Source organism: Stomoxys calcitrans, chromosome 5, assembly GCF_963082655.1.
Source record: "Stomoxys calcitrans chromosome 5, idStoCalc2.1, whole genome shotgun sequence".
Lineage (NCBI taxonomy): Eukaryota > Metazoa > Arthropoda > Insecta > Diptera > Muscidae > Stomoxys > Stomoxys calcitrans.
In genome coordinates, this window is record NC_081556.1 from 141619761 (window position 1) to 141646593 (window position 26833).

Consider the following 26833-nt stretch of genomic DNA (forward strand, 5'->3'; position numbering starts at 1 on the left):
ACATAAACTGATCTTCCGAATATGCTTTTTAAGCCTCCAGACGGCACAATTCTTATCCGATTGACTGGATTTTGCACAACGACTTCTCCTATGACTTTCAACATACTTCCCAAATGTGATCTGAATTGATCCATAACCTGCTGTATAAAGTGATTTTATTTCTTGAGCCCCTGTATCTGTGTGATATTTTTCTATGTATTTGAAGCTATATCAGGTTATCGACTGGTTCGGCCCATATACGGTTTGAATGTTCGAGACCATAGAAGAAATCATAGTGCAAATTACATCGGATAAGAATTGCGCCCTATAGGGGCTCAAAAAGTAAAATCGGGAGATCGGTTTACATGGTAGCTATATTAGGTCATGGACTGATTTAGACCATACTTGGCATAGTTGCTGGAAGTCAAAACAAAACCCTTCAAGCTAAATTTCATTCAAATCTTATAATAATTGCACCCTCTTCATAGCACACCCATAATTAGCACAGTTGATGGAAGCCACAACAAAACACCTCATATTAAATCGCAACCAAATTCATGAGAATTGCGACCTCTATAGGCTCAAGAAGTCATGATCCAAGATCGGTTTATATATCAGCTATATTAAGTTATGAACCAATTTTGACCATACTTAGCACAGTTGCTGAAAGTCATAACAAAACACCTCATATCAACTTGCAACCAAATCGGATGAGAATTTCGCTCTCTATAGGCTCAAGGAGTCATGATCCAACATCGGTTTATATGGCAGCTATATCAAGTTATGAACCGATTTTGACCATACTTACCACAGTTGCTGAAAGTCATAACAAAACACCTCATACTCGCCTGGGATAATTGGGATTGGGAATTGGGACTTCTAGAGGCTCAAGTCAAGTTCCGAGATCAGTTTATATGGCATCGGTTATATGGATCGGTCCCGGTTTTAGGGCTTTGGGCCCATGATAGGCGCATATATTATCCGATTTCACTGAAATATGACACAATGAGTTGCGTTAGGCCCCGCGTCGTAAGTACCGAATATGGTACAGATTGAACTACATTTGGATATTATTGCCATATATACCGATCTCTCGATTTAAGCTCTTGGCCTATACAAGGCGCATTAATTGTCCGATTTTGTTGAAATTTGGCACAGTGAACTGCTTTAGGCTCTTCAACATCTCGCATGTGGTCGCATTTATAGGACGCCACCGTAGCGTAGAGGTTAGCATGTCCGCCTATGACGCTGAACACCCGGGGTTTGAATCCTGGTGAGACCATCTGAAAAAGGTTTCAGCGGTGATTTTTCCCTCCTAATGGGGGCAACGGTTGTGAGGTACTATGCCATGTAAAAGCTTCTCTCCAAAGAGGTGTCGCACTGCGGCACGCCGTTTGGGCTCGACTATAAAAAGAAGGCCCCTAATCATTGAGTTTAAACTTGAATCGGACTGCACTCATTGATATGTGACCAGTTTGCCCCTATTCATAAGTGGAATGTCCATGAGCAAAATTTGCATTTGGTATGTGGGCACCTACTATGGCCCAACGATGTACAGTATTTAAATTTTGTATACCATAAAGTTTTGGCTTTAAAAATATACCAAAACATAACTGAATTTTAATGATTTCATTCATTTGCAGGATATGCATAGTTTCTTCATAGATGGCATCGAAATTTATGGGTTATGGTTTGAAGTGCGTCTGACAGCAACAACTTTGGGTGGAAGTTCAACTGCAGCAGTAACCGAAGTTACGAGTACCATCAGCCATATTCCAGGTAAGCATGGTGATGTCCTTTCATCAATTTTCTCTTCCAGTTGAACAAATCGCGTAACATAATAAACTTATATAAACATTCATTCGCAACTATGTACATATTTTCATATCAATAGCAGGGTCAGCCATAAAAAATATGAACCCCGCCAACAAAAATCATGATCCATAGTGGCTATCATAAATGTTTGTTGAGCGTTAAACCGTTAAATGTAAATGGTCTTTTAACTTTGAAAAACTAAATTCTTGGAAGTTTTCCATGGAAATCAAGTTGTTACCATATACCCTATGAATTGCTAGTTTCTCACATCTGCACTCACATTAATTTGTTGGTTTGCATAAGAAAAAGTCATAAATTCCTTAAAAAACCCTCCTATATATATTTATAAAAAATCGTTTTACGTTTTTTGCGTACCACTTGTGTTGCGTGAATAGTGTAATTGCTTTATATTTGGCTAGAGAATCATAACCAGCTATTGTTGGTAAACTCATACACCTCAAAGTGAACAAAATGTATGTGTGTCGCACCACAAATCGTTGTAATGGTACAGGTAGTGTTGCCATTCGCCATGGTGGTAGCCCAAAAATACTGCGAAAAGTCTTGCAAGTGGTTTGTCGATTAGAATCTCGAATTCACACAATGAGGATCTCTTCCCTGCAGAAGCGCCTTCAATCAGCAACTTAAAGCTTGAAGACTGCGTCCTGAAACATGTGCCATGTTTGGAGAAGCCAGCTAGTATTGAGACTTATAAATTTCAAGGCTGGCTACTACTGAAACTTCAGTGCTTTGCGACGGAAAAAGAAAAATATGTTTACTACTCTTTGCAAGAATACAGCCTCTGTGTCTCCCATCACTCCGTTCCCTTGAGTAGTTTAAACCCCAGATTTCTAAGTGCACTAACCATTCCCCCACACAACCATGGTTTCTGGTTAAGAACAACGTTCAATTCTCCTGCCATCAGAAGGACCTTTAGTGCCACCAAAGCAGTCTTACAATGGTGGAGATTTATCTGCAGAAACCGGAACATAGTCAGGATTCAGATTTTCACCACTGTTGCATTAGACTCGTCTTTTGAGTCTGCCAGCAGTTCTTCTCCACAAGATTCGTTGGATCCTGTCCAGCCGGAGACGGCTGTCGCGAACATTCCGCGGTACCGAGCGGAGAGTCTCCGTGTGACGTCGGGCGACACCGGCTCTTGCACAAATACTGGGCGCCTATGATGCTCGATATGACAACACAAGTTAATGGCGCCTTTGTGCGCCAATGGCCACTCTGTTCCCGCGGCGATCGGTCCTTTGGACCGGCACGAGCTTGCTCAACTACAGGAGCTCGACGAGGATCGCCACCGAAAATGTGGCTACAACAACAAAAACAACCCTTTTCTTTGGGAAAGGGTACTAAAACTACACTTTCTCAAAGAAAAGGGTACTAAAACTATCTATTCCCTAAGGAAAGGTTACTAAGACTACCCTTTCCCAAAGAAAAGGGTACTAAAACTACCTTTTCTTTGGGAAACGGGTACTAACACTACCTTTCCACAAAGAAGAGGGTACTAAAACTAGCCTTTCCTAAAGAAAAGGGTACTAAAACTATCATTTCCCAAAGAAAAGTGTACTAAAACCAACCTTTCGCAAAGAAAAAGTTACTCAAACTACCCTTTCGTACTAAAATAATCCTTTCCCAAAGAAAATGGTACTAAAACTACCTTTTCTTTGGGAAACGGGTACTAAAACTACCTTTCCGCAAAGTAGAGGGTACAAAAACAAACCTTTCCCAAAGAAAAAGGTACTAAAACAACCCTTTGCAAAGAAAAGGGTGCTTAAAATATCCATTCCCAAAATAATTTGGTACCAAAACTACACTTTTCCAAAGAAAAGGCTACTCAAACAACCCTTTCCCTAAGAAATGGTGCTAAAATCACCATTAGCACCACCACCAAAAAATGGAACTAAAACTATCCTTTCCCAAAGAAAAGGGAACTAAAATTATCCTTTCCCAAAGAAAAGGGTACTAAAACTACCCTCCCCCAATAATTAGGGTACTAAAACTACTCTTTCCAAAGAAAAGGGTACTAAGACTACCCTTTGACAAAGAAAAGGGTACTAAAACTACCTTTTAGCAAATAAAAGGGTACTAAGACTACCTTTTCGCAAAGAAAAGGGTACTAAAACTACCCTTTCGCAAAGAAAAAGGTACTCAAACTACCCTTTCGCTAAGAAAGAGTACTAAAACTTCCCTTTCTTTGAGAAACGGGTACTAAAACTACCTTTCCACCAAGAATAGGGTACTAAAACTAGCCTTTCCCAAAGAAAAGGGTACTAAGACTACCCTTTGACAAAGAAAAGGGTACTAAAACTACCCTTTCGCAAAGAAAATGGTACTAAAACTACCCTTTCGCAAGGGAACGTGTACTAAAACTACCCTTTCGCAAAGAAAAGGGTACTTAAAATATCCATCCCCAAAAAAAGTTGGTACCAAAACTACCCATTTCCAAAGAAAAGGATACTGAAACAACCCTTTTCCTAAGAAAAAGGTGCTAAAATCACCATTTCGCACAGAAAAGGGTACTAAAACTATCCTTTCCCAAAGAAAAGGGAACTAAAAGTATCCTTTCCCAAAGAAAAGTGTACTAAAACAACCCTTTCCCAAAGAAAAGGGTACTAAAACTACCCTCTCCCAATGATTAGGGTACTAAAACTACTCTTTCCAAGGAAAAGGGTATTAAGACTACCCTTTGACGAAGAAAAGGGGACTAAAACTACCCTTTGGCAAATAAAAGGGTACTAAAACTACCCTTTCGCAAAGAAAAAGGTACTAAAACTACCCCTTCGCAAGGGAACGTGTACTAAAACTACCCTTTCGCAAAGAAAATGGTACTAAAAATACCCATCCCCAAAAAAGTTGGTACCAAAACTACCCTTTTCCAAAGAAAAGGCGACTGAAACAACCTTTCCGTAAGAAAAAGGTGCTAAAATCACCATTAGCACCACCACCAGAAAAGGGAACTAAAATGATCCTTTCCCAAAGAAAAGTGTACTAAAACAACCCTTTCCCAAAGAAACTAACCTCTCCCAATGATTAGCGTACTAAAACTACTCCTTCCCAAAGAATATGGTACTAAGACTACCATTTGACAGAGAAAAGGGTACTAAAACTTCCCTTTCACAAGGCAAAGTGTACTTAAACTACCCTTTCGCAAAGAAAAGGGTACTAAAAATAACCTTTCTCAAAGAAAAGGGTATTAAACCTACCCCTTTTCCCAAAGAAAATGGTACTAAAACTACCCTTTCACAAAGAACTGGGTACCAAATTTACCCCGACTTTCTAAAACTACCCTCTCCCAATGAATAGGGTACTAAAACTACTCTTTCCCAAATAAAAGGGTACTAAAACTACTCTTCCCAAATAAAAGGGTACTAAAACTACGCTTTAGCAAAGAAAAGGGTACTAAAACTACCCTTTCTCAAGGGAAAGTGTACTAAAACTACCCTTTCGCAAAGAGAAGGGTACTAACTTCCCCTTTTTCCCAAAGAAAAGGGTACTAAAATTACCTTTTCTTTGGGAAAAAAACTACCTTTCCTCGAAGTAGAGGATACTAAAACTTGCCTTTCCCTAAGAAAAGGGTACTAAAACTACTGTTTCGCAAAGAAAAGGGTAATAAACTACCCGTTCGCAAAGAAAAGGGTACTAAACCTACCCTTTTTCTCAAAGAAAAGGGTACTAAAACTACCTTTCCACTAGCCTCTCCCAAAGAAAAGGGTACTAAAACTATCCTTTCCCAAATAAAAATGTACTTAAACTACCCTTTCGCAAAGAAAAGAGCACCAAAACTACCCTTTTGCAAAGAAAGAGTACTAAACTTACCATTTCCCAACGAAAAGGGTACAAAAACTACCATTTCTTTGGGAAACGGGAAACTAAAACTACCTTTCCACAAGGTAGAGGGTACTAAAACTAGCCTTTCCTAAGGAAAGGGGTACTAAATCTACCCTTTAGCAAAGAAAAGGTTAAAAAACTACCCTTTCGCAAAGAAAATGCTACTAAAACTACCCTTTCGCAAGGAAAAGGGTACTAAAACTACTTATTCGCAAGGAAAAGGGTACTAAACTAACCTTCCACAAAGAACAGGGTACCAAAACTACCCCGACTTTATAATACCCTACATTTACCCCAAAAATGCAAATTGGGAGCTATATCTAGTTCTGATCCAATTTTGATGCACCTCGACGGATGAGTTCTGATGGATTATTAAACTATCCGTATCAAATTTCGAGCAAATATGTTCAAACTTTAATAAATATGATCGAGAAATGATAACATTATTGCAAATTACCCAAAATCTGAGGAACTTTTCTATGGGAGCTACATTTAAATCAGAACCAATTTTGACCAAACTTCTTAGATATTGTGGCAGGCATCGAGAAAAGAGTTGTGAACAATTTTGGCAATATTGGTCAATAAATGCGCTTGCAGTTACTCTAGAAGTGAAAAACGGGCGATAATCATATATGACAGCTATATCTAAATCTGAACCGATTTTATTAAAATTCACCAGTAGCATAAGGAGTCATAAGAGAATTATTCCTGCCAAATTTCGAGAGAATCGTTTAACAAATGAGCACTTTATAGCAACATTTCTCAAAATCGGACGAACATATATATGGGAGCTAGCTAAATTCAATCAGAAAGTGATTCTGAGTCAATCGGTATACTTATCAATGGCTCTATCTCTCTTCCTGCACTAATTTATAATACCCTGTACCACAGTATTGGTGTAGGGTATTATCCTTCCCATTATCCCTTTGTAGTTTCTTTCTATATAGAGAAACCCTGCAAAGAACTTTCTAAATTCGAATAAAATGGGGAGGGTTTATAAGAGTCGATGATGACGAAATTGACACGCTTTTACTTGTTACATTACACCATTGTTCTCATCTCATATTCGCTTTTTTTGTTATCATTTCAGAGAAAAATCCTCTGGTTAAGGTGATTGCAGCTGTTGTGGCTCCAATATTTTGCGTTGTCATACTATCGATGACCATCTTCATGATATACCATCGAAAGGCCAAATTGAAACGCTACCAAGAAAGGTGCAAATACTTTGAGGTAAGTCCAGTTGTAATAAACATGTGACAAGGCTCTAATTGAAGAGACGCCTTCACTTTTACACAAAAGACAAAACTGAATGAAATTTTTGCTGCTTCCTATTTTTCATTTGGAAAGTGCTTTTTGTATTAACTTTGGTTTTGGCTTTGGTTTCCTTGAATATTGTATTCTGGGGAATTTGATTGACAAAACGCCATTACCTAGATGAAAAATCAAAATGAATTACAGTTACAGTTAATACGAGTAGTTCAATGTATTGGGTTGCCCACAAAGTAATTGCGGATTTTTCATATAGTCGGCGTTGACAAATTTTTTCACAGCTTGTGACTCTGTAATTGTATTCTTTCTTCTGTCAGTTATCAGCTGTTACTTTTAGCTTGCTTAAGAAAAAAAGTGTAAAAAAAGTATATTTGATTCATAGTTCATTCTAAGTTTTATTAAAAATGCATTTACTTTCTTTTACAAAATCCGCAATTACTTTTTGGGCAACCAATAATTTGTTCAATTCGACGTCATATGGCTTCAAATTAAGCCGAAATACATGTATGTTATGTAATTTTTCCAAATTGCCGAAGGTTAAAGAAATTAAATTGAAAACTACATGAAAGACAATCCAAATGACTAATAATCTTGCAGGCTGTATCTTATATACCCCGAACAATGGATGAGGTTCACAAGTCCTTCCCGTGAATAGTTGTTTCCATATAAATACATACATTTAGATCAACCACAGTGTAAATGGACGTGGGAAGGCTACACTACCAAAGACTAAACTACAAATAAGTTTTCTCGTTGTACTTACTACCCTCACTGACAAATATATTTTTAAACCCACCATGCACCAGTCATAAAAAGTCATAATACAGTGAAGTGATAGTATTGCTGCATGCACATAGGTCCTCACTTATATGCTATGTCAGGCTTACAATCCGCATTACCGACTAAAAACCCACATTATAGCCGCTGAGCGTCAAATCCACCTCGGGACCCGTTTGGCATTACTTCGAGATGGCCCTTAAATCGGTCGTTATACCTTCGTCCATTTTATCGCTTGCGTCGAAGCACCCATCGTTGAGATGGTTGAGACCACGTGTGCCTCCTCAACATCATCTCATCATTTCGTCTTAGGACTTCTTTGCAGTATCTTACTGCGGTCCAGTTGTTAATACTTCCGATCATTTTGTCTATAAAATAAATTTTTCTATTGACCCTATCTGGTTTTAAAGGGAAGTGCGTGGTTCCCCCATCGTGTGCAGTGGAAGAATGTATGTTCAGTGTCTTCCAGGTGTTCTTCAACTTCGTAGAGGCAAAAGGGAGTGCTTCACTTCCCATTTTCCTAAAATATTCGTGTCCGGGCAGCATTTGCCTTATATTGTATAATAGTTTACATCCCATTGTCTTCAATATACAAATTTCAATTTGGCTCAGATCGGAGTTCAGATTTGTATATAGCTGTTCTATAGGCCGATCTTGGATCTTGACTTCTTGAGCCTCTTGACGACTGAAATTTTGTATGAAATGGTTTGCGCTGTCCCTGTATCTATGACCTTTAACATACGTGCCAAATATGGCTTGAATCGGTCCATAACCTGATATAGCTGTCATATAAACCTATATCCCGATTTTACTTCTTGATATTTGGGATCAGTTTCGCGGTCCATCTCCGTATGCTCCGTATTTGCCATTTTCTTGTAGTCTCTTCTTTTATTTCATTTCTATGGTCTTGAGTAGGTTCACTGTTGTTCACTCTCGCCTTGATCGTTTCTCGGACTAGCGCTGCCATTCCTGGTATTATCTGCAGCTCAGCAACTGAAATGGTCCCATACGCCAATGCCACTCTTGGTACAGCAGGTTCGCGGAACACTGTTGTTGTTGTTGTGCCTGACATGGAGGCTGTCTGCGTAGGTCTCGCACCCGTGTAAGAGGATGGTGTTACAAGCTTTCACTACAAGTTTCCTCTTTTTGCGAAGTGGCCCTCCTATGTACTCTGAAGTCTACTCAGTTGTGCCGTGCTTCCGATCACTTTTTGGGCAGAGAAGTTTATCTGCGGAGCTAAAATCAGTTTGAAATCCAGTCGAACTTCGAGGTAATTTACCGCCTTCCTTATCGTGATGACTACGTTGTCGACTTGCATGTATATTTCCAGGGGAATTCTCAATCCGCAGAACTAATTCAGTCTTGTGTGTGTGGCAAACTCTAGTCCGCGTTCGTGTAGCCAGTTCCTCGAGCGGATAATGACCTGCGTTAGCTTACGCTCTGACTCTTCCGTGTTTTTCGTCGGTATGATTTCTACAACGTTGTCTTTGTAGCCTACGAGGAAGGTCTCGTCAGGCAATTCCATCCTTAGGATGTCATCGTTGCAAATGTTTCATAGGTCCGGGTCCAGGGTGTACCCTTAAGCTGCTCCTGATGTTATCTGCAATCTTCAAAACTCATATCGTAGACCAAAGTTCTATCTCTAAGGTAGATTTGAATTATTCTTAAAAGGTACCCTGGTATTTTAAACTTCCTTTGTAGGGCGTCTATCACGTCTTTGCACCTAAGACTATTAAAAGCGTTCTTCGCATCAAGGGTAGCCAAAAATATGAAGGTCTGCTGTGTTGGTTTTTTCTCGTGCACTTTTAGCTTTTATGACAGCTATATCAGTTTATGGTCCAATTCAGACCATATTTGGCACGTATATTTAAGGTCAAAGATACAGTGACTGCGGAAAATTCTAGCAATCCAAGTCAAAGCAAACCATTTCATAGTAAATTTCAGTCAAATCAGATAATAAGTGCGCCGACTAGAGGCTCCAGAAGTCAAGATCCAAGATCGGTCTATATGGCAACTAAATCCAAACCTGAACCCCAATCTGAGCCAAATTGAAGAGGGATGTCGAAGGGCCTAATACAACTCACAGTCCCAAATTTCGGCCAAATCAGACAATAAATGCGTCTTTTATGGGCCCACTTCATAGTAAATTTCAGTCCAATCAGATAATAATTGCGCCGACTAGAGGCTCAAGAAATCAAGATCCAAGATATGGCAGCTTTATCCAAATCTGAACCCCGATCTGAGCCAAATTGAAGAGGGATGGCGAAGGGATGACAACTCATTGTCCCACCTTCCGGAGACATCCGACAATAAATGCGCCTTTTATGGGCCCAAGAAAGATCGGTCTATATGGCAGCTATATTCAAATCTGGAACGATCTGGGCCAAATTGAGGAAGGAAGTCGAGGACCCTAACGTAACTCACTGTCTCAACATCGAAGGCGACATATGATAATAAATTCTCCTTTTATGGGCCCAAAATCTTAAATCAAGAGATCGGTCTATATGGCAGATATCCAAATCTGGACCGATCGAGGCTAAATTGAAGAAGGATGTCAAATAACCTTACAACTCACTGTCCCAAATTTCGGCGACATCGGACAATAAATGCTCCTTTTATGGGTCAAAATCCTTAAATCGAAAGATCGGTCTATATGGCAGCTATATCCCAATCTGGACCGATCAGAGCCAAATTGAAGAAGGATGTCCCAATTTTCAGCAAAATCGGATAATAAAAGTGGCTTTCATGGGCCCAAGACCCTAAATCGGCGGATCGGTCTATATATGGGGGCTATATCAAGATATAGTCCGATATAGCCCATCTTCGACAATGGACAAAAAAAGAATCTGTGCAAAGTTTCACCTCAATACCTCTATTTTTAAAGACTGTGGCGTGATTTCAACATTCAGACGGACAGACATGGCTAGATCGTCTTAGATTTTTATTGGGTTGCCCAAAAAGTAATTGCGGATTTTTCATATAGTCGGCGTTGACAAATTTTTTCACAGCTTGTGACTCTGTAATTGCATTCTTTCTTCTGTCAGTTATCAGCTGTTACTTTTAGCTTGCTTTAGAAAAAAGTGTAAAAAAGGTATATTTCATTAAAGTTCATTCTAAGTTTTATTAAAAATGCATTTACTTTCTTTTAAAAAATCCGCAATTACTTTTTGGGCAACCCAATACAACAATAGCGGAAATGGATATTTCGATGTGTTGCAAACGACAACATGACAAAATGAATAAACTCCCATCCTTCGTTGTTGGGTATAAAAATCGTTTTCAATTAAAAAATTAATTGATTCAATCATTTTTTTATAAAAGACTATTCTTTTTTCAATTACGGTCTTGATTAAAATTGTAGCCAATTGATTCAATTAATTTGTATACCCGCCACCATAGGATGGGGTTATACTAATCTAGCCATTCCGTTTGTAAAACCTCGAAATATTCGCCTAAGACCCCATAAAGTTTATATATTCTTGATCGTCTCGACGCTCTGAGCCGATCTAGCCATGTCCGTCCGTCCGTCCATCCGTCTGTTGAAATTAAGATAGCGGTCGAACGCGTAAAGCTAGCCGCTTAAAATTTTGCACAGATACTTCATATTTATGTAGGTCGTTGGGGATTGCAAATGGGCCATATCGGTTCAGATTTAGATATCTCTCACGATTTGATTTCTCACGATTTGATTTCTTGAGCCACTGGAAGCCGCAATTTTTGTCCGATTTGGTTGAAATTTTGCACGTAGTGTTCTGTTATAACTTCCAACAATTGTGCTAAGTACGGTGTAAATCGGTTCATAACCTGATATAGCTCCCATATAAACCGATCTCCCGATTTGTATTCTTGTGCCCCTAGATGCCGCAATTTTTTATCCGATTTGGCTGACATTTTGCACGAACTCATCTCGCTTTTACTTGTTTCAATTGATCCAATTAATTTTTTTATTGTAATTTATCCAATTAATTTTTTAACTGTAACGGCTTCAATCACGAAAATGATATCAATCACCGTGTTTCAAAAAGTAATGAAAATTTTTTCAATTAAAAAATTGATTGAAATTTTTGAACTTTTTAATTAATTTTTGTTTTTTTCTCAACGCACGGCCTTTGAAGCCATCACACATAATATGGATGTGGTAGGTGTGTGTTGCTATCTTTGGCTTTCCTTTTCTATTTGCATCTCCGATCATTGAGCTCGTCTCGAAAGAGAAACAAACAAAAATTGTAAAATTAACTCATTAATAACAATTAATTTTTTAATTGAATTGAAAACTAAAAAAATTTCAGATTCAATTATAAAGTTAATTGAATTGATTAATGTTTTAATTGAAAATGGAATAAATAAAAATCATGACTGAGATTGAAAAAAAAATCATATTCAATTAGAAAAAGATTGAATCAATTAATTTTTTAATTGAAAGCAATTTTATTTTCAATTAAATTTTTAATTTACATTTTTTTGCGATTAATTTTCTTTGTAGTGAAAGTGTGTATTTAAGTTTCGGCCCTGCTGAATTTTACTTCAAAATACTTATCAAATATTAAAGGCTTTCGTCATTGCAACTTTCCTCCACCAAAAAAATTACTTAGAAGTTTTTGTTTGTCGAGTATTATGCTTCCTCAACACTCTTTAACTTAAACATGAAAAACTGTCCTTTTGCTCACAAATCACCCAAGAGTCCTTAAAGAATGTTTTGCATACATTTACAAAAGTATGCTAAAACAAATCTTCCTACCTTCAATTAGTTGTTCTAGGGGTAATTTGTACTATTCTTTGTGATTGGGTTCTTTTTTCCAGCTACCATAGTGATAATCACAACTTTAAAATTTTTTTATACCCTCCACCATACGATGGGGTATACTAATTTCGTCATTCTGTTTGTAACTCCTTGAAATATTCGTCTGAGACCCCAGCCGCTTGAAATTTTGCACAAATACTTTCTATTAGTGTAGGTCAGTTGGGATTGTAAATGCGCCAAATCGGTCCATGTTTTGATATAACTGCCATATAAACCGATCTTGGGTCTGAACTTCTTGAGCCTCTAGAGGGCGCAATTCTCGTCCGATTTGACTGAAAGTTTGCACGTGAAGTTTTGTTATCACTTACAACTACTGCGCTATAGTATGGTTCAAATCGGGCCATGTTTTGATATAGCTGCCATATAAACCGATCTTGGGTCTTGACTTCTTGAGCCTCTAGAGGGCGAAATTCTCGTCTGATTTGACTGAAATTTTGCACGTAGTGTTTTGGTATCACTTCCAATAACTGTGTTAAGTACGATTGAAATCGGTTCATAATCTGGTATTGCTGCCATATAAACCGATCATGGGTCTTGACTTCTTGAGTCTCTAGAGGGCGCAATTCTCATCCGATTTGACTGAAACTTTGCACGAGGTGTTTTGTTATGACATCCAATAACTTTGCTAAAGTATGGCGCAAATCGGTACATAACTTGATATAGCTGCCATATAAACCGATCTGGGATCTTGACTTCTTGAGCCTCTAGAGGACGCAATTCTCATCCGATTTGGCAGAAATTTTGTACAACGGGTTCTCTCATGATCTTCTACATACTTGTCTAATATGGTCTGAATCGATAAATAGCTTGATAAAGCTCCCATATAAACCTATCTCCCGATTTTGCTTCTTGAGCCCCTACAAGGCGCAATTCTTATCCGAATGAACTGAAATGTTACATAATGGCTTCTATAATGTTCAGCATTCATTTATGGTCCGAATCGGACTATAACTTGGTATAGCTCCAATAGCATAACAGTTCTTATTCAATATTCTTTGTTTGCCTAAAAAGAGATACCTCACATAGAACTCGGTAAATGCGTTCCATGGTGGAGGGTATATAAGATTCGGCCCGGCCGAACTCAGCACGCTCTTGCTTGTTTTTTTTTTAACATCTTTATTCCATCAGTTGACAATTTTATGTATCTAATCGCCTTTTAAATGGCTACAAGTCAATTGCCACTTTCATATTTTTTTTTATTTCTCTATCATGCAGGAACTGGAAAAGAAAGCCCCCACTGATCCAAAGGACAATTTTGATTTCATGCACACTTTTAACGTCAACGATAAAAAGCCACCCACTGATATCTTAAATATGTCACTAGACTCCCAGCTACACGAAAATACAGCGTTGTTCAATGATGAAATGGAAATTAATAGAAGCCAATTGACATTGTATGAGGTCTTGGGCGAAGGAGCCTTTGGCCTGGTGAAACGCGGCATTTATAAGGATAGCAAAATGAGTACAAGCTATGAAGTGGCTGTGAAAATGTTGAAAGGTAAGCATAAACGAGTATGTACATTAGGCCGGCTTGATATGTGTGGATGAAAAAAATAAATAAATAAAAATGGTAAAACAAAAACGTAATCTAAAATAAGTCTCCGAAGAAACCATGGTTTTAAAATTAAATCCTAATCCGCATCTCTCAACTTGGATAAAGCTATTATTTCTAGCATTTATTTTTTTTTGCAAAGGCGAGGCATATACGTTTTCAAGTCGAGAAGCGCGGATTAGAATTATATTTTAGATACATGGTTTCTACGGAAAAGCTTCTTAGAATATTATGTAGTTTAAGTTTTTGCTATATGCTTTAAAAAATCGACCCGCCCTAATGTACATGTGTGTAAAGTTGTGGTTTTTCCTATTTTGTGGCAGGGGGGACCTTTCATTTCTTCTATTTGTTATGATTTCTCTTCATTCCTAATCATCCTACCGGCCACTCAGTTTTTCTATGGGAATCAATATTGCTCTTCACCCACTTCATGCCTTCATTCATTTGCAGATCATCCTAGCGGCGATGAAATTCGTGCCTTTCGCCGTGAAATTGAAGTTATGAAATCCGTGGAAAAACATCCCAATATTGTGGGTATTATTGGTCATTGTACTCGCTCTAGCAATGCAATGATGCTCTTGACGGAATATTGCCGCTTTGGTAATCTATTGGATTTCTTAAGGTAATTATGCCAAATGAATTATTTTTTGGTTAAGAAGTAGCGAAAATTGTCGGTGAAATTCCAGGGTACATCCAACGAAAATTGCCTATCAAAATAGTAAAAAATTGAGCAGATGGCATTTTTTTGTATAAAAATGAGAAACTACATAGAAAAAATAAAATACAGGTTCAATTACAAAATTAATTGATGCAATTAATTTTTTTAATTGAAACTGCTTCAATCACGAAAATGATTATATCAATCACCATTTTTGAAAAAGTAATTGAACAAATTTTCGAATAAAAAATTGCTTACTCAATTAAATAAATGATTGAAATTTTTGAAAATTTCAATCATTTTTTTTTTTTGATCAAATTAAAAAAATTAATTAATTAATTTTTTAATTGATCCAAATAAAAAATTTTTGAATTTTTTTGAAACTTAAAATTAATTTCTTTATGGGGTACACAGATGCGCTCTGGTAGTCGAGTTGGTTGCATGCTTGGATTGCCAGTGCGGGGTCGTGGGTTCGATTCCAAACAGAGGCCTTGATCTGTCGCTACTGTGGTATCACAATGGACAAAAATTGTCTAAGTGAGTCTGTAAAGGACTGCCACTCTTACCTAACCTAACACAGATGTTTACCTCCTGGAACATGAACTTTTGGTGCGTTGTTTGAGGCCTTGATCTGTCGCTACTGTGGTATCACAATAGACAAAAATTGTCTAAGTGAGTCTGTAAAGGACTGCCACTCTTACCTAACCTGGAACATGAACTTTAGGTGCGTTGTTTGGGCAAAAGTCCGTGGGCACCCGTATGAAAAATAAACTCCACTCCGGGTCTGCTCCACTGAAGCGGCAGCGCTTGGCCGATGAAAGACTACATTAGGTTAATCCAGCACGTAGCACCGGCTGGTATTGTTATAGATTTGTGAAAATGTGGGATGTATTGGTCTTTGAAATCTTCTTCCCTTCATAATGCAGGGGACATTTTAGCTGTTAATTGAACCTAATGTAGAACTATATTTGAAAATTTGTTAAGATTCGATTAAAAAAATTATTGAATCAATTAATTTTTTGATTGAAAATTACAAAATTTTCAATCACGATAGTGATAGAAAAAAATTGACAGATTCAATTAAAAAATTTAATTTTAATTGAAAACGGCAACAAGCGTGCTAAGTTCGACCAAGCCGAATCTTATATACCCTCAAGGATCGAATTTGTCGAGTTCTTTGCGGGGTATCACTTTTTAGGTAAACTAAGAATAATGGGTAAGAAATGTTATGCTATTTGAGCTATATCAAGGAATAGTCCTATTTGGACCATAAATGAATTGAATGTTGAAGACCATAGTAGAAGACATTGAGTAATATTTCAGTTCATTCGAATAAGAATTGCGCCTTGTAGAGACTCAAGAAGCATAATCGATAGATCGGTTTATATGGGAGCTGCATCCGGCTATAGATCGATTAAGACCATATTTGACACATATGTTGAAGGTCATGGAGAAGCTGTCGTAGAATTTCAGCCAAATCAGATGAGAATTACGCCCTCTGATCCAAGATCGGCTTATATGGCAGTTTTATCAGGTTAAAGACCGATTTGAACCATACTAAGCACAGTTGTTGAAAGTCATAACAGAACACTTTATAAAACATTTCAGCCAAATTGGATAAAAAAACTAGAGGTTTAAGATCGGTTTATATGACACCTATATCAGGTTATGTACCGATTAAAACCATACTAAGCACAGTTGTTGGAAGTCATAACAAACCAACTCGTGCAAAATTTCAACCAAATCGGATAATAATTGCGCCCTCTAGTGGCTGAAGAAGTCAAGATCCAAGATCGGTTTATATGGCAGCTATATCAGGTTATGTACCGATTTAAACCATACTTAGTACAGTTGTTGAAAGTCATAATAAAACATCTCATGCAAAATTTCAGCCAAATCGGATGAGAATTGCACCCTCTAGGGGCTCAAGAAGTCAAGATCCAAGATTGGCTTACATGGCAGCCATATCAAAACATGGACCAATATAGCTCATTTACAATCCCAACCAACCTACACTGATAAGAAGTATTTGTGCAAAATTTCAAGCACCTAGCTGAACTCCTTCGAAAGTTAGCGTGCTTTCGACAGACAGCCCCCATATAAACCGATCCCCGGATTTGACTTCTTGAGCCTTTAAAAGCCTCAATTTTCATCTGATGTGGCTCAAATTTGAAACAAAGCCTTGAGTTATGACTGTCAACATCCATGATCCGAAGCGGCCTATAAAGAGATAAAGCCACCATATAAACTGATCCCCAGATTTGACTTCTTGAGCCTTTAAAAGCCTCTGGCTGAAATTTGAAACAAAGACTTGAGTTATGACTTTCAACATTCATGATCCGAAGCGGCCTATAAAAAGATAAAGCCACCATATAAACTGATCCCGGATTTGACCTCTTGAGCCTTAAGAAACCTCAATTTCCAAGTTTTATCCGAATCGGTCAATATGGTGAAAAAGGCCCCCCTTAATATCGATATCCCAATAGGACTTCTTGAGGCCAAAATAATTGAAATGCAAACTTAGTTAATAAGGTTACATTTTAAGCGGAATCCAAGATTCGGATCGGACCGGCCGGGTCCGAATCTTGGGTACCCACAACATACTTCTTTTACTTATTTTCTCAATTAAATTTTTAATTGAATATTTTTGGCGAGTTTTTCTGTGTATGCTTGACTGCTGCGTTACTAAACATATAACAGCTGTTTTAGCGAACATTTCACTCTGCTATTTTAACTAACAACATTTGGTGTTTTAACTACAAAATCGAAGTTAACCGTTAAATGAAGCAGACGTGTTTTCATTTTGCTCCTCAAAGAAAACTATCACGGAATAAGAACTACCTATTACGCAAAAATTTCAAAGCCTTTTAAGAGCCGCCCTCTTACGCGGCAAGGAAGCACAACTGAGGTGAGCTGACATATGCAGTCATCGATATCAGCAGTCCACCAGATCATCAGTCCCAAGTTGGAGGATCTGGTTAACGAGCGGATTTCCGAACATGTGTGGAACTCTGAAGAGGGTCCACTCATACAAATTTTAAACTGCGGCACGGAATAGCTGTGAACACCACACAGGTTGGAACCTTGAGGTACGATCTGTGTGTTGTTCATTGCTGTCACGAGAAGCTTAGCTGCGAGCTACCGTCCGCGTCCACAGGTTGCGGATAGAGGAATGCTCCATACGTAGTAGCTTGTGACGAACACTCAGCGGTATCAAGCGGAGAGTCTCAGTGAGAGGCAGCGCGGCACCGGCTCTTGCACAAATACTGGGTGCCTATGATGCTCGATTTGACAAGGCGTGTTATTGGCGCCTTTAAATAACCAATGGCCACCCTGTTCAACCTTACTCAACTACAGTAGCTTGACGAGGATCGCCACCTTCACATGAAAATATGGCTACAACAACAACATGAACTGCGAGTATAATGGGGGCATCTTGATGCGACACTTTGCGGCCCATACTTGGCATGGATATTGACTTATTGAGCCTCTAGAGGGCGCAATTCTTATACGATACGGCAGAAAATATGCCCGATAACATTATGACAAAGAATTTGACCAATGTTATAAATGGCATATATGATAACTTCGTTTTTTCTTTCCAATCCGCTTCCTCAATAAAAATTTGCTCTTGTACATTTCTCCTTATTAGGTTTTTTTTCTTTTTTCCTCCCCAGAGACGAATGGCGATTTTTGCATGAACTTCAAAGACGAAGACCCTTATTTGGCTTAACAACATTGGAAGTCGAGCTACCCTATATTGCCGGGAAACGTCTTCAAAAACTGTCGGCATTCAATTTATTCATAGAAGACGAGTTGCCATCGCCCCCACCACCACCAACACCGCCATCTTCTCCTCCTCCACCTGCTGCTCCATCATCAATTAGCTGGGCTAGTGAAGAAACGAATTCACTACAAAATATCCCTCCCAAGAAAAGCAACCAAGGTCATAAGAGCATGGTCAAGGAGCTTATTTTCGAAAAAGCCAACATTAGTCAAAATGTCATTGAGAAGTTCAAAAGAAAATATAATGAGTTAAATAAAAATGGCCAAAACAATGGCATGCAACAGAGCATAGAGAACATTGGCAGTATGAGCATGGCTATGGCATTGTGCACAACATCATCGTCCAAGGAGCTGAAATTGTTGCAAGGCTTGGCCCAGCAGCAAAATGCGTTCTCATCCGAATTAGGCTCACCGGCTGCGGAGAACAAATCCTATGGCTATGAAGGATGCTGCACTAATTCCTGCAAATGCAATGTTGATGTTATCATCACAAACATCGATGCCACTGAGTCCAGAAGCAGGGAGCAGGAGGAATTGAGCCGCCTTTTGGCACAACAAGAAGAAGTGGAGCAACAAGAACCAAGGGTCTATAGCCCGAATAAAGGAAAATTAAGCAACAACACTATTATTGCCATTAAAAATTGCGATTGCAGACACCAGTTGACTGCTCAATCGCCCCATAAACCACAACGACCAACCCTTAGGTGTCATGCATCAGCAGATAAGCCTAGCTCTGGACCTCATGAGAATATTCCTCACAAAGGAGCAGTGGAAAATACCACGTATTTCAAACTATTCAACAGCACCAGCAGCAGCAGTACAAAAAATTTAAAGTCCTTGCCTGTAGGCAAGGCCAGCAAATCTCCCTCACCCACCCCACTGGGCCCACGTTTGAATGATGACGATGATACATGGCAGACAACACGAATACCATTGACGGCCGGTGATTTACTAGATATTGCTAGGCAAGTAGCCGTTGGCATGGTAAGTAAAACTTTGTTTCTCAATTATTTGCTTCCATCCTCACACCCCCTTTCCGTCTATTCAATTAACTGCCATCACAAATTTCCTTTTCCTGGAATTTGCACCTTTTATTGTATGTTCTACATCATTTCAATACCAAACGGCATTTTGTGTATTTAATGACAGGATTTTCTGGCGAAAAATAAAGTTGTGCATCGTGACCTTGCGGCCCGCAATGTCCTGGTGGCTCCAGATCGAACTGTGAAAATAGCTGATTTCGGGTAATTATCATGGCAATCAAATCTCATAACCTTTTCAAGTGTCCTTTGTTATAATACCATAGTTCTTAAAGGTCAATTATTGATAAGTTTGCTCAAAGCAAAGTGTTATTCGGAACTTTACTCAAAGAAAAGATAACGATTAACCTTTTGTGTGGAACAAAAAACCAAATACAGTAAAACGTTAAAAATGCGCCCATTCGGTTTCACTTATCCGTAATTTTCAGTTAAGCGTAGTTTGGATAAAAGCAATTTATTTCCAGCTAAGCTATATTCGGGAGTAGAGTACTAATTTGATAGAAAATATTGGGTCCAGGTACCTAGGGGGCCGCCCCGACCCCAAAACGCCCTCTAATAATAATGACAACATGGGACTCAAATCAAACGTATCAGGGAGTAAATTACGAATTTTGTCTGGAATGAGCAATAAGCTATAAAATTTGTTGATATCGTAAGGGGACGGACTCTCCCCCTTACCCCAAAAGCACCACCCAAAAATAAAAGTAAACCAATCGGGACAATATAGAACTCAAATTAAAGGTATTCGGGAGTAGATTACTAATTTGATAGTAAATATTGGGTCCAGGTACCTAGTGGGACACCCGACCCCAAAACAGCATCAAATAGGCATATTGGACGATAAATGACAATATGGGACTCAAATCAACGGTATTAGAGCGTAGATTACGAATATGGTCTGGAAGGAGCAAAAGGCTATATAATTTGTTGATATCGGAAGGGGGGACGGACTCTCCCCGTTACCTTAAAGCACCAACTAAAAATAAAAGTGGACCGATCGGAACAATATGGGGCTCAAATGAAAGATATTCGGGAGTAGAGTACTAATTTTATAGAAAATATTGGGTCCAGGTAACTAGGGGGCCGCCCCGACCCTAAAACGCCCTCTAATAAGCATATTAGACGATAATGACAACATGGGACGCAAATCAAAGGTATCAGGGAGTAGATTACGAATATGGTCTGGAATGAGCAATAAGCTATAAAATTTTTTGATATCGTAAGGGGACGGGCCCTACCCCTTACCCCAAAAGCACCTCCCAAAAATAAAAGTAAACCAATCGGGACAATATAGAACTCAAATTAAAGGTATTCGGGAGTAGATTACTAATTTGATAGTAAATATTGGGTCCGTGTACCTAGTGGGACACCCGACCCCAAAACAGCATCAAATAGGCATATTGGACGATAAATGACAATATGGGACTCAAATCAACGGTATTAGAGCGTAGATTACGAATATGGTCTGGAAGGAGCAATAGGCTATGAAATTTGTTGCTATCGGAAGGGGGGACGGACTCGCCCCCTTACCTTAAAGCACCAACTAAAAATAAAAGTGGACCGATCGGGACAATATGGGGCTCAAATAAAAGATATTCGGGAGTAAAGTACTAATTTGATAGAAAATATTGGGTCCAGCTAGCTAGAGGGCCGCCCGACCCCAAAACAGCATCAAATAGGCATATTGGACGATAATTGACAATATGGGACTCAAATCAACGGTATTAGAGAGTAGATTACGAATATGGTCTGGAAGGAGCAATAGGCTATAGAATTTGTTGCTATCGGAAGGGTGGACGGACTCTCCCCCTTACCTTAAAGCACCAACTAAAACTAAAAGTGGACCGATGGAAACAATATGGGACCCAAATGAAAAGTATTCGGAAGAAGAGTACTAATTTCGTACTAAATATTGGGTCCAGATACAAAGGGGCCGCCCCGACCCAAAAAACCATCAAATAGGGATATTGGACGTTAATGACAATATGGGATTCTAATCAAAGATATTAGGGAGTAGATTACGAATATGGTCTGGAAGGAGCGATAGGCTATATGATTTGTTGATATCGGAAGGGGGGACGGACTCTCCCCCTTACCTAAAAACACCACCCAAAAATAAAAGTGGACCGGTCGGAACAATATGTGGCTCAAATGAAAGATATTCGGGAGTAGAATACTAATTTGATAGTAAATATTGGGTCCAGATACATAGGGGCCGCCCCGACCCAAAAAACCACCAAATTGGGATATTGGACGTTAATGACAATATGGGACTCAAATGAAAGGTGTTAGGGAGTAGATTACGAATATGACCTGGAAGGAGCAATAAGCAATATAATTTGTTGACATCGGAAGGGGGCGGACTCTCCCCCCTACTAAAAAGCACGACCCAAAAATAAAAATGGGAACAATATGGTACCCAAATGAAAGGTATTTGAGAATAGAATACGAATTTGATATTAAAAATGTGGTCCAAGTACCTGGGGGACAGTACTTACCCGAAGTCCCACTCAAATGGACATTTTGGACAATCTTGACAATATGGGACCTAAAAACCCCCCCGAGGTACAAGTAAAGGGTATGGTATTTGTGAGTAAATACGCAAATTGTTCCGGGGAGATACATATGGTATTAATGAAAGCGAAGCGAAGCGGGACGGTTTCAGCTAGTACTCTAAAGGTCACAAATGCAAATTCTATTGGTGACGCAAATTTTTCAAAATTTTTAAAGTTTTCCATAGAAATAACTTTTTCACTTATGAGATTTCAATCTTATATTAAAACGAAATTTGGGATGTTAAAACTGATTTCAGTAAAGCGAAAATTTCAGTTAAGCGAATTTAATTGCATTCAATAAAACGCAAAATTAATGCCACTTTTCAAGAAGTTTCATTTAAGTGGGATTTTGCACTTATGCGTATAACAAGTACGCCGTTTCGGCTGTATCAACATTTGTGAAATTGTGAAAAAAGATCTGCAAACTTTGTGGACTTAAATTGGGTGTCTTGTCAGAGCATGCATGCTGCAGTTATCATTCTAGAAAACTGTATGGTGTTGTGGTCAGGAGGACGGAAACCTCAATAATCCACCTACTCTTTAATGCTCTGCCGTCATTCACAGAATCCCAGAGGGATTAGCTAGACAATATTTCGAGTAGTTACAAACAGAATGACGAAATTAGTATACCCCCATCCTATGGTGGAGGGTATAATAAAAACTAATATCAAATGGGAGAGTAAAACACTACAAACGAAATTCCATGCAAGTAAATACTGGTGCTTAATGCATAGCAATTTATTTGCTATCGTTGCAAAAATTGTTTGCCTGTCCAACGGTAATACATGCTCAATATTTTAACAGACTTTGTAGTGGAAACAGCAGATTTTGGTTGTTGGAATAGTGGACGGAAATGTTAGCAGCCCTCTATTTACTGAAACAGCAGTCATGATTGCTTTCCTATTTTCAGCAGACAAAACTGTTGTTTTAGCAAACATTTTTGCTATTTTGAATAGCAAATTTCGTTGAGTGTGGTATAACAGTGAGTCATACTTGAGAGGACAAAGTAGAAGATATAATGCCAAATCGCACAAGTATCTCAACCAGTGGAGGCTCAAAAAGTTAATGCGAGAATATTTTATAGATCGATTCGCACCAGATGTATTTCGTATACAACCATGTGAAGAAGTAGTGGAAGAGTATTGTTCTTTAAAGGCAATGTTTCCACAAAAGTTTGAAAAGTGTTCATCTTTGGCTCAAATCTTAAAAATTTATTAAAGCGTAGCCTCAGAAATTTGTATGCTCACCTTTTCTTTTGAACCAACCTCTTACACATATAAGTTATGACCATTTACATAATTGTGATTATTATTCAATTTATTCATTTCTTACTAAATGTCATTCAATCAAATTCTTCTCTTGTTCCCCTTTCATGTTTCCCCAGCTTAAGCCGAGACATTTATCAAGAAAATATTTACAAAAAGACTGGCAATGGAAAATTACCCATCAAATGGCTGGCATTGGAATCCTTAACCCATCAAGTCTATACCACACAAAGTGATGTGTAAGTACATACCATCAAAGCTATGACATTTTATTTGGTTTAGTATGACACTTTCCTAAATATTGCACAGCATGAAGCCTAACCCTTTTTTTATAGGGGGTTGATTGTGGTTCCCCAACATCGAAAAGCATTTGCTACCGCTGCCATTTAAAAGAGAATTTTTGTGGAAAATTCTTTAGAGTTTCTTTGATGTGTGCCAAATTCTTTAGAGTTTCTTTGATTTCTGCAATTATTCCATTTGATTGGAATGGCACTTTGAATGAAAGAAAAACAATTAAAAAAGCCGAGTATCAAGTTTTAATGATGCTATGCATTTGCAATTTGCAACATCATGGAGAAACATGTTGTTGCATATCAGGCTGCAATACGGTTGAGAATTCCTGAAGATTATCATATTTCAGGTGCTACGCCTTTTTTCAGACACTTTGTTTCCTTTTTCCTTCCTTTCCTTTCGTTTCCTTTCGTTTTTTATACCCACCACCGTAGGATATGGGGTTTAATCATTTAGTCATTCCGTTTGCAACACATTGAAATATCAATTTCCGACCCTACAAAATATATATATTTCGGATCGTTGTAAAATTCTAAGACGATTTAACGATGTCCGTGTGTCTGTCCGTCCGTCTGTTGTAATCACTCTACAGCCTTCAAAAATTGAGATATTGAGCTGAAATTTGGTACAGATACGTCTTTTTGAAGCACGCTCGTTAAGTTCTTGAACGGGCCATATCGGACCATATTTGGATATAGCTGCTATATAGACCGATTTGCCGATAAAGAGTCTAATGCCCATAAATGCTTTATTTTTCATCCGATTTTGCTGAAATATGAAACGGTGAGTAGTTTTAGGCCTCCCGACATTTGACCCAAATATGGTCATATCGGAGTATATTTATATATAGCCGACATGTATACCGCTCTGCCGATAAAGGGTCTGAAGCCCATAAAAGCTTTTTTTTATTCCCCAATTTCACTGAAATTTGAAACATTGGGTTATTTTAATCCTCCCGACATCTGACCTTAATATGGTTCGTCTCGAACTATATTTGGGTATAGCTGTCATATAGACCGATCTCCCGCTTAAGGGTCTGAAACCCATAAAAGCTTTATTTTTTAACCGATTTCGCTGAAATTTGAAACAGTAAGTAGATTAACACCTTCTAATATAGGACCCATATATGGTTCAGATCGGATTATATTTAGATGTAGCTGTCATATAGACCGATCTCCCGATTAAGGGTCTGAAGCCCATAAAAGCTTTATTTTTTATCCGATTTCACTGAAATTTGAAACAGTGAGTAGTTTTAGAACCTAAATTTGGTTCAGATCGGACTATATTTAGATATAGCTGCCATATAGACCGATCTCCCGATTAAGGGTCTGAAGTCCATAAAAGCTTTATTTATTACCCGATTTTGTTAAAATTTGAAATACAAAATTCAACAGTGACTTATATTTATTAGACCACTCAATGTCCGTGCCGAATTTGGGTGCATAAGTTATCCAATTTTCACCGGATTGTGACGAAAAGGGGTTTACATCTATACCCGAGGTGGTGGGTAACCAAAGTTCGGCCCGGCCCAACTTAATACCTTTTTACTTGTTTTATATGCATTTCTTTATTAGTTAACTTTGAGTACAATCCACAACAAGATATATTTATACCCACCACCAAAGGATGGAGGTATAGTAATCTAGTCATTCCATTTGTAACACCTCGAAATATTGATCTAGGACCCCACAAAGTTTATATATTCTTGATCGTCTCGACATTTTGAGTTGAACTAACAATGTCTTGGGTCTTGACTTCTTGAACCTCTAGAGGGCACAATTCATATCCGATTTGGCATAAGGTGAAATTTTGCATAATGTGTTTTGTTATGATTTTCAACCACTGTGTCAATTATGGTTCCAATCGGTGCATAACCTGATATAGCTGTCATATAAACCTATCTGGAGTTTTGAATTCTTGAGCCTCTAGAGGGCGCAATTCCTATCCGATTTGGCTGCAATTTTGCACGACGAGTTAAGTTATGACTTTCAACAACTATGATAAATATGCTTTAAATCGGTCGATAACCTGATATAGCTGCCATATAAACCGATATTGAATATTGACTTCTTGAGCCACTAGAGGGCGCAATTTGCAATTTTATCCGATTTGGCTGAAATTTTGCATGAGGTGTTTTGTTATGGCTTCTAATAACTGTGTCAATTATGGTTCAAATCGATCCATAACCTGATATAGCTGCCATATAAACCGATATTGAATATTGACCTATTGAGCCACTAGAGGGCGCAATTTGCAATTTTATCCGATATGGCTGAAATTTTGCATGAGGTGTTTTGTTATGACTTCTAATAACTGTGATAAGTATACTCTAAATCTATATTGAATATTGACTTCTTGAGCCACTAGAGGGCGCAATTCTTATCCGATTTTGCTCAAATTTAACATGAGGTGTTTTGTTATTACTTCTTACAACTGTGTCAAATATGGTTCAAATTGATCCATAACCTGATGTAGCTGCCATTTAAACCGATCTGGGGTCTTGACTTTTTGAGCCTCCAGAGGGCGCAATTATTATCTGATTTAGCTGAAATTTTGTACAACGGCTTCTCCCATGACCATTAACATACGTGTCAAATAGGGTCCGAATTGGTCTTTAGCCTGATACAGCTCCCTTATAAACTAATCTTTCTACTTTAATTCTTGAGCCCCTTAAGGACGCAATTCTTACACAAATTGGCAGAAATTTTACACAATGACTTTTACTATGGTCTCCAACATTCAATTCTGTTATGGTCCGAATAGGACCATAACTTAATATTGCTCCAATATTAAATCAATTCTTTTCTTTTATCCTTTGTTTGCCTAAAAAGAGATATCGGTAAAAGAACTCGACAAATGCGATCTATGGTGGAGGGTATATAAGATTCGGCCCCGCCGAACTTTATTTGTCTTCTTTTTCTCTGCAAGAGTATGTGCCTGTATCAAAGCCATTAGGTTGATGTTTAATTCTTTGGTAGAACTTTTGGATTTCATTCTGGCTACTGAACATCTCGATTCGCTCACACTAACGTCTTTTCATTTCCTTCTTACGGAAGAAACGTGTTTCCTCTCTCCTTTTCTCCCGATATCTCTCCTTCACCTGGCGCGTTGCTATTGACTGTAACGTTGCCCTGTATGCTGCATTCTTGGCTTCAGTAACTTTTTGGCACTCCTGGTGGTGCCATGGTTTCCTTGGGGGTTGTACGGT

At 38.4% G+C, this 26833-nt stretch overlaps 1 protein-coding gene across 1 annotated transcript in view; it reads left to right on the forward strand.

Moving 5' to 3' along the window:
- Window positions 1-26833, forward strand: part of LOC106086997 (tyrosine-protein kinase receptor torso) — a 147592-nt gene that overhangs the window by 96174 nt on the left and 24585 nt on the right. The window contains exons 7-13 of the mRNA XM_059368461.1: window positions 1623-1758; window positions 6722-6861; window positions 13694-13976; window positions 14481-14652; window positions 18366-19458; window positions 19624-19718; window positions 23454-23573. Of these exons, the coding sequence (XP_059224444.1) occupies window positions 1623-1758; window positions 6722-6861; window positions 13694-13976; window positions 14481-14652; window positions 18366-19458; window positions 19624-19718; window positions 23454-23573 (2039 nt within the window). The remainder of the gene's footprint in view (window positions 1-1622; window positions 1759-6721; window positions 6862-13693; window positions 13977-14480; window positions 14653-18365; window positions 19459-19623; window positions 19719-23453; window positions 23574-26833) is intronic.